The sequence below is a fragment of the Kogia breviceps genome, chromosome 5, assembly GCF_026419965.1.
Source record: "Kogia breviceps isolate mKogBre1 chromosome 5, mKogBre1 haplotype 1, whole genome shotgun sequence".
Taxonomy (NCBI): Eukaryota; Metazoa; Chordata; class Mammalia; order Artiodactyla; family Physeteridae; genus Kogia; species Kogia breviceps.
In genome coordinates, this window is record NC_081314.1 from 110,628,826 (window position 1) to 110,644,836 (window position 16,011).

General features: G+C 38.6%; 1 protein-coding gene across 4 annotated transcripts in view; it reads left to right on the plus strand.

The window, feature by feature from the left end:
- Nucleotides 1-16,011, plus strand: part of VGLL3 (vestigial like family member 3) — a 48,642-nt gene that overhangs the window by 19,894 nt on the left and 12,737 nt on the right. For 3 of the 4 annotated variants that reach the window (XM_059064015.2, XM_059064014.2, XM_067034882.1), the window contains exon 3: nt 1,952-2,485. In XM_059064015.2, coding sequence (XP_058919998.1) covers nt 1,952-2,485 — 534 coding nt within the window. Of the gene's footprint in view, nt 1-1,951; nt 2,593-16,011 lie in introns of those variants that run through there. The other variant, XM_059064013.2, reaches the window with a different exon arrangement.

Sequence of the window (16,011 nt, forward strand, 5' to 3'; positions counted from 1 at the left end):
CTGAGCCCCCCAGACTCCCAGGCCAGTGCTTGCTTAGTTACCCTGCACTGGAGGCACCTGGCTCTCACTGTAGGTATCGAGCTTTCTAAACACAGTTCTGACTATAACGCTCCCTAGATTAAAACCCTTTTAAGCTCCCTGCATCTCCTCAGGACAGCGCCCACACTTAGTGCATGGCTTATAAAAACATACCCATGTGGGTCCTTCTTAGACCATAGTCTGTTTGCCACCATCTGCCCACTGAACTGTTTTTTGTCCCTCAAAAGCTATTTGTGTGTGTATGTGTAATTTTTTGGTCTTTTTTTCACATACTTTTTCATTAGCTTAAAACAGCAGTCCCCAACCTTTATGGCACCTGGGACCTGTTTCATGGAAGACAATTTTTCTGCAGAGGAGGTGGGTAGGGGGGAGGGTTTCAGGATGATTCAAGTGCATTACACATATTGTGCCCTTTATCTCTATTATTATTACATTGTAATATAATGAAATAATTATACAACTCACCATAATGCTGACAGGGGGCGGAGCTCAGGTGGTAATGCGAGTGATAGGCAGCAGCTGTAAATACAGAGGAAGCTTCATTCACTCTTCCGCTGCTCACCTCCTGCTGTGTGGCCTGGTTCCGAACAAGCCACGGACCACCACCGGTCCGTGGCCCGGGGGTTGGAGACCCCTGGCCTAAAACACTCTTCCCTACCTCTTCATAAGGCTAGCGCCTCCTGACCCTTTCTATTTAGCTATTACTTTCTTAGACAGCTTTAGTGCCCTCTCCCTGTATTTCCCCTTATGAGAGCACAAACCAAATTACATTGCTCATGTCTATTTACTTATCTGTCCCCTGCCAGATTGTGATTAAAGGTGATATCTGTCCGGTCATCCCTAGTCGCCCCATGTTTCACACATAGTAGGTCATCTATATAAATATGTCAAGACCCTTGAGTGGAGAAATTGAATTGAAGCAAAGTCGGGGACGGTTCTCCCTCTTGCTTATTTATCTCCAAGTGCTATTCTCTGACATCATTTCCCCTTCCCTAAACATCTCCTCAAATCCCTTACCCCAGTTGAATCTCCTCCACTCATGATTTCCACAGAATCTTCACTAAATTCTAGATGTTCAGGTTATAGTTACAAGTGTGCTGTCCTGTGGCACAGGTGTGATGAGAGCCAGCCATCCAGGCGGGCTACATGTCTTCAAAGCCCAGTCTCCCACTTGCCAGCTGTGACTCTTGAGCTTCTTCCCTGCCTCAATTTCCACATCTCTAAAATGGGGACAATAACAGTAACTACCTCATAGGGTTGGAGTGAGGATCCAGTGAGATCAAATCCATGCAAAGCTCCTGGCCAAGTATTGGGCATTTGGTCACTGACATTAAATGTTAACTATTATTATTTTCAGTTTAGAAACTCCCAGACCTGTACAGAAAAAATAAGCTTGGAACATACTCTTCTTGATGGAAAATGGGTGTTGGCAAGCATCATTGTGATCTTACTTCCATCTGTTACTTTCAGCATTAAAATGGTTACTTTGGGTGAAAACTGTATTTTCCTTTAAAAGAAATTGGTAAACATCATCGTTTCCAACCTACCTGAATCACGTCTATGGCATAAGCTTTTCTTACCTGAGACTTATATACCTGTGACCTCTGCTCAGACTTGATGGCAGCAAGACACGCAGGAGGAAATGAAGCTTTCCAGTCCCAGACTTGCAGACCTCAGCCTAGACTGTGACAGCCTAAGCTAAGCAAACAAAGCAGGGGACTCGTTCAGCACCTGGACCCTTGAGTACTGACTTGGCATGGCAACTCAGAGGCTTACCTGTATCTATTCACCTCTGTATGGGGAGAAAAAGAGTGTATACTAATTAGCCTGCTTGTAAAATATTGGACAAGTAGAGGCAAGTCTATCCCAGACCTGAATCTTATGTAAATAATGTATTTTTCTGTCTTCTCAGACAGCTCAGCTCTCTCAAGCCAGCGGAGTAGTTTCCCGACTTCCTTTTGGACCAGCTCTTACCAGCCCCCATCTGCACCCTGTTTTGGGGGAGTTCATCCTGACTTCCAGGTCACTGCACCCCCTGGCACCTTTACTGCCGCTGACCCCAGCCCCTGGTCAGGACATGGGCTGCATCAGACTGGCCCCGCCCCTCCCCCTCCTGTGTCCGAGTCCTGGCACTACCCTTTGGCATCTCAGGTGAGCCCATCCTACAGCCACATGCATGACATGTACATGCGGCATCACCACCCCCACATGCACCACCGCCACCACCACCACCACCACCACCATCACCACCACCCTTCTGCTGGCTCTGCCCTGGATCCATCCTATGGCCCCCTGCTGATGCCGTCTGTGCGCGCGGCCAGGATTCCCGCTCCCCCGTGTGACATCACAAAAACAGATCCGACTACAGTCACCACTGCTACCTCAGCGTGGGCCGGAGCCTTTCACGGAACCGTGGACTTAGTGCCAAGTGTGGGGTTTGATACAGGTGAGCCCAGTGATTTCCTCCTTTCCATAAAAGAAGAAAAATTAATGAAATAAATACAGAAAAATGGAGGATGTTTTAAATACCTGGAAAACTTTTTCTCTTCCGTGGAAAGTTCAGCTTTGCCCATATGTTTATAGAACTAACCATTTTTCAAGAATTCCTGCATTCCTGCAGAAACTGGTATGACTGCGTGAGAGAGGTCTCAGAACTTTTCTCCCATTTCTTAAACTAGTAATCTGTTTCTTTGAACTGGAATCTCTGGCACTTTATATTTACAAAGATTTAAACACATTCTTTAAATCTCCCATGTCTCTGTACTCTCTACAGTGATGTGTAATGCCTAACAGAATTCAGAAATAGTATGTTTCAGTAATTTTTCCTTCTCCCTTTTTTGGCAGGTCTTATTTATTATTTATAAACCAAACTGCTTTCTGGAATATAATCCATGTAATATAATCATGGTCTTTAAAAAGAATTATGGAACGTAATTTAAAGGAATGGATTTCTCTTCCCTTTCTTCCCCTGCCCTTCCTTTCCCTTCATTTGCCTTTTGTTAGTTTCCTCCTCCCTCCCTCCCTCCCTTTCTTCCTTCTTTCCTTCCTTCCTTGCTTTCTCTTCTCCTCCTCATCCTCCTTATTCTCCTTCCTTTCTCTTTCTCTCCCTCGCTCTCTCTTGTTTTAAAGCATCAGACTTGAGATTACTCTAAAGTCCATGTTAACAGATTTAGAAAAAAATTGGTAAGGGAAATATTTCTTCACAGAGCATTCAGCTCCTCTCTGGAATTCACTAGTTCCGAAGGTCATGGTGTTAAATGTTTGAGCTTGATTTTTGGACCAGATTACTCATATTAATAGTGTTAATAGCTCTGAGTTCACAAAATCACAAGCATCACAGGCTAAGAAGACAAATCAGGTCAGTGATTATATCCCCAGAATCTACGTTCCAAAGGCAGCCACCTCCACCTGCAATCCCAGGTTCTCTTCCCGGAACACTTTGTGACAAATTAGAATTTTCTTTCCAGAAGTTTAAGGAAACTCACTCTTTTCTTTTTTATAAATTTTAGTTCTTTATTTTTTCCTTGTGATGAGAAAACTCACTCTTTTCATAGTTTTTCTTAGTTTTATTCTTAGTGTGCAAGATCTTTAATCTGAATGCTGGTCACAGCAGAGAAATCCCCAGAGTAATAAATGCTGAGCATCAAGTTGAGTTCACCCTGACATAAGTGAAACATTCTTATCTTGGTTAACTTGTTCTTTACTGAGGTTTCCAATGTTGGTCATTGCCTAACCTTACCCATTTCAGCTTCCTACTTAGCCTCTGGGTTTAAGCTGGTTTTCTTAACTCTCAGGGCACTTGGTTCTCCCTCTCTATGAGAAGAGAATATGACAGGGCTAGCCACCACAGGCTTCCCTCCTTCCTTTGCCACACACTAACAGTATGAAGGCAACTCTTGAGGTGTTTGATGCCTGGGGCCAAATCTAATGAGAGCCCCAGTTTGGTAGCTGCCATCATTGGCAGCCAGTCTCTGCAGGCTCTCACTTTCCGGGTACCTGCGTGGCCAGAGTTAACAATGCTCTTAGCAGGCAAATGGAACATTCTCTTCTTTCTTAGTTTGGGCTGCTCCAACAGGATACCATAAACTGGGTGGGCTAAACAACACACATTTAATTCTCACATTTCTGGAGCCTGGGAAATCCAAGACCAAGGTGCCAAAACATTCAATGTCTGGTGTGGGCCCGCTTCCTGTTTCATAGATACTGTCTTTTCAGTGTGTCCTCACTTGGTAGAAGGGACAAGACACTTCTATGGGATCTCATTTATGAGGGCACTAATCCCATTCACGAGAGCTCCACCCCATGGCTTAATTGCCTCCCAAAGGCCTCACCTCTTAATACCGTCATATTGGGGTTTAGGATCTAACATGAACTTTGCGGGGACACAAACATTCAGTCTGTAGCATCCAACCTTTGCATTTTATAACATAAAGGGGAAGGTGGATGTGATTGCCTTTGCTCCCTGTTTCTCTCTGTCACTTATTACCTACTTTTGCACTTGTTAATTTTGGTGTGACCCTGATTCCCTGACTCATTGTCCAGAATTTTGGCTTGAAACAATCTCTTCAGAATGAAAAGTCACTTCCTACCTTTTGGAAGTAGAAGAGGGGATTTTTGTTCTCTCTGAAGAATCTAGAGAGCACCCATATGGGTATATTATATAATGGTTCTTAATACTTACTGAGCTATGAATTAATATGTATTGAATACCCACTATATAAGTTATTGCCAGAGATACTTTATATATACTTTTGCTTTTAATCCTTAAACCAAATCTAAGATGGATCTTCTCTGATTCAGTTACTGATAAGGACACAGCTCAGTTTTCCTATTTGAAAACTGCTTCCTAAATCACAAATGCTCAAGGTGGATTTGAACTAAGACCTGCCCCGATCTAAAGAGTTGCTGGGGTAGCATCTCCCTGTTTATATAGGTAAAAGAGACTATTCATTAAAACTGTTAAATTAGACTGTAAATGGTTCATATTGAGGAATGAAGGTTTACCTTTTGGACGTGTGTAGCCCTCCTCTTTGTCAGTGTGGGTTGTCATGATTCTTTCCTGTCCCATAGTTTTAACACAACTGAACAAACAAAGACAAAGGAATCAAGCAGATAAAGATCAAATCATTAGCATAATTATTGATCAGGCCAAATTGGAGATCTTAGATTAGGCTTACTACCATAATTGAACTTCCTGGAATCCTCAGCTAAATTTAGATTTTGGGAGATCCAATCCTAGGGAAAATCTAGTCTTCAGAGAAGATTCCCTAGACATCTTCCTTGTCACACAGTTTAGAGCCTCGTTACTGTGAAAAGAGATGATGGTTGGTCAGATTTGCCTCAGAAAAGCATAGTCTGAGGCATGACTTACCTTACAAAGGTAGCAGAAGGAGCATGTACCTCCCTGCATGGGGATGGCTCCAAAAAGAGAGAGTTGAAGGGGCTAAGCCACAGGGACTCATTTTCCTCTCCTATTCTCAGGCATCATATCAAATATCACATCTCTCTCCCTTTAGGAAGAGTTAGGAGTGTTTTAGGTCAATTTCCCCAAGAAACAGACTCTCTGATGCAGTGTTGGTTGTAGGAAATTCATGCAGTAATGTTCTCAGGGCAACATCTTTGTGCAGTGGGAGAAGAATTTAACAGGAGAAGTTTCACAATAAATAAGTTCAACTGAAACTCAGTGGATTCTACAGGGAGCTCTAGATCTGGGATGGCCTGTTATAATTGTCTTGCCTTAAGTCAAGGTGGATGGGCTTTTATATTCCCACACTGATCAGTTACTGGATGGATTTGCCCCTGGAAAAAAGGTCATGACATTAGGCAAGGTAGCCTTGTTCAGCTGAAAGCAATTCCCAAAGCAAAACAACTGAAGGTCATGAGCTGCCAACAGCAGGAGAATGAATATCTCAACACAGAATAGTGAGGGACCTGACAGCCCACCACAGTATCCACTACAGAGGGACAACAAAAGAGCGGTAGCTACTCTTCCACTTTTCTAACTACTTGTAAAAGAAGTTTCTGTATAATAGACCCAAGCAGGGAAGGTAAGATTGTTGAGAAGAATGAGAGATGAGTCCCTCTATGTAATCTGTGCAAAGCTGACCTGACCGTATAGCCCCAAACAGCTCAGAACTCAACATCTTTGTTAGGTGACTATTGTGCAACTGTGAAAAGAACCTGCATTCGGGTGAGACAGGCACAAAACTTCCCAAAGACCGGGTACTTAGGCCACCAAAATGTAAGTCATTTTTACATTAGGAGGTAAATAAATTAATCCAACCATTTGGAGAGGAATTTGGTAAAGAATATGACCTTTTCGTCGATAGGGGAAGGTTTAATAATTTTAGGTGCATTTTAATTTTGCATCCATTTAATGAAATTAAGAAGTCTGGGAGGTTGAACATGATATAATGTTTAGTGACCTAAGAAAGTTTTAGAGTACCTTGTATGGTATAATCCAAGGGTCAGCAAAATTTTTCTGTAAATGGCCTGATAGGAATATTTAATGCTTTGTGGGGGTCACACTGTCTGTTGCCACCTCTCAACTCTGCTTTTGTACTGTTGAAGCCCATCACAGACAAAAAAATAAATGAGCTGGTGGTGTCCCAATAAAATTTCTATTGATACTAAAATTTGAATTTTATATGCTTTTTGTGTGTCATAAAATGATACTCTTCTTTTTTCATTCCTTCTTTCTCAACCATTTAAAAATATAAAATCCATTCTTCCATTCTTAGCTCATGGATTATGTATAAACAGATGGTGGGCCTGATTTGGTCTATGGGCTATAGTTTGCTGACCTCTAGTATGTATAGTCCCATGCAAATACTTGTTATCTATCGACACACATACATATGCATGTGTGTGCCTAGAAGTATATACCCCAACTTTTAATGGCCATTACTGCTAGTAATTAGTGTGCAATGTGAGCTTTGAAGCTAGATTGCCTGGTTTTATAAGCCCAGCTCTGTCTCTTGCTAGCTACAGGGCTCTGGGCAAATTTTTTAACCTGCTTGGTGCCTCAACTTTCTTATCTTTAAAAGATGTTTCATTGGGTTGCTTCAAGGATAAAATGAGTTAATGAAGCAAAACATTTACAGATGTGCCCTGCACATAGTAGGTACACTATAAATTCTGGCTACATAAGGGAAAGTGATCAGACCTTCACTCATTTTAGCTTTAAAAAATTTATTATTGAACAATATTTCACATATCATACACTTCAGCATTTTAAAACATACAATTCAGTGCATTTTAGTATGTTGACAATGTTCTACAACCATCTCCACTGTCTAAGTATAGAACATTCCCACCACCTCCACAAGAAATTCCATACTTTCTCCTTCCACTATTACCTGTCAACCACTAATCTACTTTCTGCCTCTATGGATTTTCCTACTGTGGACATTTCATATAAATACAGTCATACAGTATGAGACCTTTTGTGTCTGCCTTCTTTCTCTTGGCCTGTGTTTTCAAGATTCATCCATATATGATGTATCAGAACTTCATTCCTTTTTAGGGTGGATACTATTCCATTGTATGAATATACCACATTTTGTTTATTCATTCATTCAGTAATTGGTTTGTTTCTACTTTTTGGCTAATAAGCATAATGTAATGAACACTCATATACAAGTTAGTGGGTGAACATAGGTTTTCAGTTCTCTTGGCTATGTACCTAGTAGAACTATGGGGTTGAGAGAACCTCACTTTTTATTTTATATACCTCTCTATTTCTTGAAAATATTTCAAAGAGCATTTACTATAGCCATAATTAATTTTTAAAAAATTTAATTACAGAGTATCATAATACAGTAATAGAATAGAGTTCTGGGGTTTGGTAGACAAAATTCTCCTACAAGCACGAGGAGAGATGGTCCATCTTTTCTGAAGGGCCCAAGCTAGGGTGAGGAGAGTGAAGTGCCTCAGCTCAAAATTTAAAGAGATACTCACTTTCCAAGATGTGCAAGTACATACCTCCTTAAATTTTGCCTCACCCTTCCCTGGCCCTACTTTCCTGCCTTGCCTGATTTACTGTCACTTATTGCTCCCTCTGTTGAATTGATACTTCATATACATTGCTCAGAACGATCAGTGTGTTGATATGATTGTAGGACATCTGTATCTGCCCTCCTTGTGCAAAATACCCATCTTTACCAAAAGGCTGTTATCAAAATCCCACATAACACTTTCCCCTTTCCTTTAGCAGTCTCAAAGCTGGGTTTTATTGCTTCCATGGGAACAATAGTTCCTGAATGTGATAAGAGGCGCTTAATTGAAAAACAGAAAGGTCTATGGTGAAATGAATCTGTTAACATTGCCTGCTACATACATCTCTTTGAGATCAGAATTCACTTTAGCGTATAAAAGGCTATTATGCATTCTTTAGTAAAGAAACATCTTAAATTTTGCTTAATAAGAGATTTTCCAATCTGATTTTCTTTTGGGCACATTTTGTTTTTAGCATACTTATTAACTTCTCATGGAATGCTCTTTGGGAAATGCTGTTTCCTTTTTTCCATCATAAAAGCCCTGTAGCTTTCAACTTCCATCAGAAACTTTCACCTAACATTTAGCTGCTGTGAAGAGGTGTAGTTTAGGAAGGGTAGGTGGGGCTGAAAATAATACCTAAGAGGGTAAGCTGAAAAAGGGAAGACCCAGGATATGGCAGATTAATCTCAGAGTACTGTATGGGGCCCCTTTGTGTGTTAGGGAGAAGAGAGTTAAATGTGGAAATATTTGTGATTGTGATACAATATATTATTAGATATGCATATATGAATGCAAGAATATGTCTCTTCTTATCATGCTTAGATTTTTTCATTATGACATTAAGTAAATTCTGACCTACAATTTCATCTGTCAGTGACCATAACCAAAAAAAATGCATCTTATGGAAATGCTGTCATTCTGATTTCCTGTTATTACCAATAATTTACCTAATGTAGGACATACAATGTTGTATATTCCAGCCAGTTTGAATTAATTTTTCAAGTAAAGATTTGTTAATGAGGTCTTGTTACTGAAATACAAAGTTGACTTTATTTATAAGTTCTACTTCATCCATTGTATTTAAATTTACAGAAAGGAAAAAGAGTCATGATTTGTAGTATGACTTTTTTTCTATAAATGCAAGCTGCTCATGGCTTGAGTTTGTTTTCATCTCTAGATTCACAGATATATTTTTCTTAGGCTCCCTCAAGTTATTTTAACTCCAATTTTGTTATAAATTTATTTATTTTTTTACTTTGAGAAATGTTACAATAACTCAATATAAAATATACATAAACAACTTAAAGTTGAGGTGTACATGTTCTTTTTGACAAGATACATTTAGGTAGCCTAAAATTAAAAAATAAAATGATATTCAACAATATTCTGTACTATATCACAGGTTCAAGAAATCTGGATCTAAATGAGAATTTACATATATTGATGTACCTTCTGGTTTCTCAAACATTTTATCATATAAGCATTAACCATACATTTGTATAAGTAGTAGATTCAATGAATGAATCATTGTATGATTCTGCCCCAAAGTGTGATTATAGCCAGATATCAAACATTCATCTCTCATTAATGAACATACCTTCAGATATTGAGTGAAATCAGGATTATATATCAAAGAATGGGACATCAGTTCCTATGAGACAGAGAAAAACTGTAACTATAATAGTTAATAGATCTAAAAATGCAGCTTTGTGAAATTTTCCATAAATACAGGAAGCTATGTTTTTAGTATTCTCTCGAATGTTGAGGCATATACCAAATTATTTCTGAAGAGACTTTTATACCAATGGGCTTGATTAACCTGCAAATAGAAATACTCTGTTAATAAACCTGGAAAAAATATTTTTGAGCTCTTAAATTTTGATATTGCATAGGGAGCACTGGGCAACAATAGGGAAGTTAGGAGTTCACAAACATCCTTCTTTTATTTTTTTCTTCATAGACACTATGTGTCTGATAATATCATAAAAGTAGAATCACCTTAGTTTTCTGAATTTTTTATGATATAAGGCCTATAAGCTATATATATATATTTATCTATGTCTAATGTATATTTATACATATATGCAATTATATATGTATAAATATATGTATTCACAGTTCTACATATATATTTATAGTTTTAATATATATATATAAATCTGGTTTAATCTGAATCTTCTAATCTGAATATTTTGTGAAAGAGACGTCTTTCATAAATGACCAAAAATTCATTTTAATGTAATCTAAGTTGTAATTATTATTGCTTAAAATTATTATACAGTGTTCCCTTTGAAATAGGCTAATTAAACTACTTCATTGGTTAAGATCAGTCTTGCTTAATACTATATGGATGCTTTACATTGAAATCCATTAGAAATATAAATATCTTTGTTTTATCAAATATACAGAATAAAAGAGCGGGGTAAAAGTAGCTCACGTACTAGAGCGGCAAATGGAGAAGCAGTTTCTCTCCACGAAAGAGAAATGGATATAAAGTTACCAGTTGCTTTTCCATCCAGCCTGTAAGTTACCATCTCTCTAGATCACCTCTCAAGACCCATGCTTTCTTGTAGGTGGTCTGGTGCTGACAAGCTTTGGAATTTTATTTGGAATATTAAGGGTATCAAAATCATGGAGCTTTGCATACAGTAACTTCTTGGAAATCATTTCTCTCTGTAAACATATACATTTCCAATAAAAGACCAAAGGAAACCAAGAGTTACCAACCTAAGACATTTGAATATTTACCTGATAGCCTAGTGCTCCAATTCCAGGCTTTATAATGAAAGAGAAATACGCTAAATTTGGAGAGAGATCATTGAGAGCCACAGTAATAATTGACAGGATAGTATGAGCTCTAAAAAATATTAAAACACCAAGATATTTTTCAGCATAGAGAAGAGAAGGCATCAAAACAAAACATATGATAGGGACTCAACTACAAACAGTTTCTCTCTTTTCCACTTCACTACTTCTTTAGAACATATATACTAGTCATTTAATATATATATGAAGATTATGGGGTTGGTGATTCATTGAAGTCTTTCCTGACGTTATTAATGATTTTTATAAACGAAGAAGTTAAGGAATTTTATTTAATAGTGTCATAAAATAGAATAGACACAGAAGCTTACTTCTAATCATTTGATTTCAGTAGGGAGACACATTAAATGCCATTTTAATATAGAAGCCATCCCTAGGTAGGACTATGTGATTTTTCAATGACAGTCACACTGGTCGATAGAGATTTATAGATTTCTGGGTACTTACCTTGAGGGCATTAGCTCAATTAGAATAGTTAAAATGTCACAAATAAATAGTTGTGGATTAAAAAAAATACTAGGAAGAATGTTTATAAAGTAATACTTCCTGTGGACTTTTTTTTTTTTTTTTTTACAGTTTATTATGATTTGGTGACAGTAAAGACTTTAGTAATTAACAACTGATTGCTTCACACTTTCTGTAATCCTTTTTCTTTTTCTTTGGCCTATGGCATAAGTCTATGTTCCACTGAGAGGGAAAAAAAAAGACAAAACACCAAAGGTATGTTACAGTATTTACACACTCTTGAACGGTGTTAGTTGTATAAGGCACATGTCCAGAATGACAGTTTCGTGACCAGAAGGGTAATGGAAACCATCTTTGAGATGCATGCCAAAGGCCAGGAGATCCCAGCCAGAGAGTGAGATCTGCATGAAAAGTAGCAGGATGGTAAATCAGAGGAGAAATGCATTCCAGAGCACTGCTGTCAGTTTTGAGTATCCAGGGCTGGATTCTGCAGGACCTTAATGAAACTCCCCTGCTCTCCCAGGGCCATGTTGATTTTGCCCATGCTTTCTCCTGGCCCTTCATCTTTAGAATGGTGCCATAATGTCACAATGCCGGAAACCAGGGGATTTCTTCCCACAGATCCTCATCCGACCTTATAGGACAAATGCAGAAGCCTTCTGAGAGGATTCTGAATGCTTTAGGATGCATTTGCATAATAATACAAATAATTGCCTGTGTGGTATGTGTGGGTGAATCCTTGTGAAAGACATCTTGGTTAAAGGAAAATGCTATTTTTCATACATTGCTGGTAGAAAATTAAAGAATTGTAGGCTTTTTAAAAAAGTGAACTAGAAAATGTATTACAGTTAAAAGTTCTCGTAACCTTTGTCACAGTATTCTTCCTCTTGTGAGTCTATGCCACACAAATACAAGCAGCAGCATATGAGGATAGAGGTACAAAAATATTTATTGTGACAATATTCATAGTAGCAAAAAAGTGGAATCAAGTGACTGCCATCAAGAGGGTAATCTATGAGTGAAGTATGTTTTGTGTGGTACTGCTGACTGAAACAAAAAAAAAAAGATGAAGACATGCTTACAAGTCAATGAAAGCAGAGAAGACTAGTTTGTCAATTTGTGTTTCCTTTGGGGGCTGAAGGTATTGGGGTCACTATTATGAGTTTAAGGAGGAGAGAATAAGAGAAAAATATGTATGTATGTATGTATGTGCATATGTGTATGTAAGAGAGACAAGGAAAAAGAGAGGAGAAAGATTGATTTTATCAATAATTTACTCTTTCCCCCAAACTTAGGGGCTCATAAAATGATGGTAAATACAGGAACATTAATCTTTGCAGAGATGTTTATGGAAAAAGCAGAGGTCCAAAAAATAGGTTCCAGGACCCATATCTTCACTTAGCTATATTATGCTGAGCAAGCGTCACTACCTCTCCGCTCCTCTTCCTTGGATGCATAATGGAGCTGATACTCCCTACTCTGACACAACTAGGAGATTCCAACGAACTAATGAACGTGGTTGTGTTTCTAGATGGTGACACATGGTGCAGAGCTAAAGCTCTCATTATTCTTAATAAATATGGTGCATTTCAAACAGAAAAAGCCACACTGGAGATGTGAAACATCATGCATAATTGAGATGCAAACTTTAAATGCCTCTATCACTTCCTGACTATTTCTAATTTAATTTGTTTCTGTTCTTGAAGAATAGCTGTGATATTTATTGGAGTCAAATTTCCCAGTAGTCGTGTTTGCTGGTCTTGGCCATACCTTGAAAACTGGGTGCTTTTGTATTGGTTGGGCAGATTATGAGAGAAGGGAGGATAAAGAATCAAGAAGATAAGGATTTGAAGGGTCATCAGAATACACAGCTTTGACATTTTTAAACACAGTTTTCTCCATCTAAACACTCTACCATTTGGTAGAGGTTACTAAAAAAGTACATCCTATCCCATTGTGCTTGTGGATGGTTGAGATATTTGTTCTTGACACTCACATAGATTGAAAGGAAATTTTATGTGCAGAATAAGGAAGTTAGACTATGCATATAATTAGATTCACCAAAACTCCATTAATACATGCTAATCTTCAAAAGTTGTGAAATAAAAACAGATTCAGTTTCCATTCTAGTATTAATTTTGTGAACAAGTTGCTATCAGTAGCTATATAAATTGGATGGCATCTCTTGCTTTCTGAAGTGTTCTCTTAAAAATTGCAAGCAAAATTGGGCAACACCATTATATTTGATTATTTTCTTGAAAGAGTTTTCATCAACTACCTGTCGTTGATTAGGGATGGGGATTGGGGATGTTGTCAGAGTACACAGTGTCTTCCCAAGAGAAGCTTATATGTTTGCCTGAGAGGAGAGCTATAGAGGTTCAAAAAACTTGTACTTAATTCTAACATGACTCTAATGGAGAACCATTCAAAGCATTAAAAGGCTTGTTTCAGGGGTCAGTGTATTTTGTACCAGCAAATTGTCTTTTCAGTAATGCTTTCCTATTTCCTGTATCACATATAGGAATGCATCTAAAAGAAACAGCTCGAATGAAGAAATCCATTTTAGGGCTTCCCTGGTGGCGCAGTGGTTGAGAATCCGCCTGCCGATGCAGGAGACACGGGTTCGTGCCCTGGTCCAGGAAGATCCCACATGCTGCGGAGCAACTAAGCCCGTGAGCCATGGCCGCTAGGCCTGTGCGTCCGGAGCCTGTGCTCCACAACGGGAGAGGCCACAACAGTGAGAGGCCCGCATACCGCAAAAAAAAAAAAAAAAAAAAAAATCCATTTTAGAACTTGCCCCCAGGCAATTTCACATTGACTTTCAAATAGGCTACAAAGATTCTATACAAAATTTCTATATGGCCTGTGGAATTTACAGATACTTTTTATTTTCTTTCTGGCTGTCTAACTCTTCTCTTATTGTTCTATTTATCAACAATACAAGGTTTCACAAACAGTTGTCTGTGGCCAACATGTTCTGAATTCCTTGGCAATAAGATGACCAAGAAAAGTCTTGCAAGAGACTGATGAGAAGCAAAATATGCCATTTTTTGTTTGGTTACAGCCGGATATACTGGGCATTTAATTTTTGTCGACCACAAGCATGTGTTATAATGCTTATTTTCATAGCTGCCTTGTTTGAGCGGTATCAGGTGACATCTAGTGTCTTCACAATCATTGAAGCCCTGTTTATGTTTGCTTGGATTGGACAGACGTTTCTGGAAAATGTCAGAGAGTGAGCTTGTGCTCGTGTCACATAGAAGTGAGATGAAAAATTACTGATGTCAGTATAGATTTGATCTATATACACCATATCTCATTCTTACTGAATAATTTCCAATATGTTTTGATTTAATGGGAAGATTGATTACTTACACTAAATGGGCATAAAAACTACATTGTATTTCTGCAGTTCTGAAGTAAGTTTTAAAATTTTAGAGTTCTTAACTAACTCATAGTTTCAGGTAGAATGTTTGCTGTATTGGTGTTATGTCCCTAATTAAGGTTTTATGAGTAAGCAGTGGATCCAGATTAGCTCTTCCTTCGGTTGGATTATCTATTTTCTGGATCGTAAAGCTGTCGCTGCATAACCTAGAAACCTCTTTAAAGATGCATGTTTGGCTGTATTTGTTATCCAGCAGATGTCTGGATAGTTAGAATCTCTTGAGAGTATTATAACTTGTGGTTTCAGTTACAATAAGTGATCCAGGCGTTTTTTTGGTCTTGCTCCTCTCCAGTTCTGGGAGAAAGTCTGTAGAAGAAATTACAGAGGGTATTTCATTTCACTCTTCCCCATTCCTTTTTTGCTTTATTCTTTGTCTCTGTCTTCAAAGTTACTTTTTATCTGCTTTGCAATTGAGGTCACTAACTTGGCGAGAGGTGTCTTCATGCCATGTTGCACCTCCTGATCCTCAGCTTCTCTCAGCCAAGAGGTTATCACACTGACACTGACATTTTGAACGTGGTATATTGCTGCTGTGATCAAAAACTACCTAACTGTGATTTATATTATATATGTGTCCAAAAGGTCGGTTTTAGAATGGCTGGTCCAGATTTGTAATTCCATATCCTGATGCTTAAAGTACTTGCCAATTTCCCTTCCAGCTGGGCATTTAAACCGCACAAGTCTGAGGTAGTGGATATCGCTAAAGGCAAAGACTGGAGAGTCTGTGCATGAGTTTGTGGTTTCGGAGGGAGGAGGGGTCTGAGAGGGCAGGCAAACTAAGGGGGCTTGCCACTTGGACCAGGAGCAGTGGGAAACACCTGGCCACTGAACTGCTAGTCACCTGCAATGTTGGCCTCAGGTGTGTGGGTGCCGTGCTTCTTACAATAATGCAGTAAATTATGGTCTACCGGTAACGCCAGGTCCAGAGAGCTTTAAATTTCTACCCCTCTTCTGAAGCTGAATTAAAGATATTTCGGCAGGTTCAGACAGTTTTCACCTCATTATTCCTGACAGTGTGGAGATTTTAAGCCAATTCTAAATGTACGCCGAGAAAATGTCTCTATACACTGAAAAAAGCCCTCCCTCTGCTAATCAAGTATTACTCGGTCATAGTTAGGTATCTTTTATTATTGTTTTAGTATGGAAGAGTTGTAATGATAAGTGAATAATTGTAATTAAAGTGTCATAATAAATTTAATCCTTGGTCTGGTTCAAGAATGCATCTTGTTTGTGATGACTTT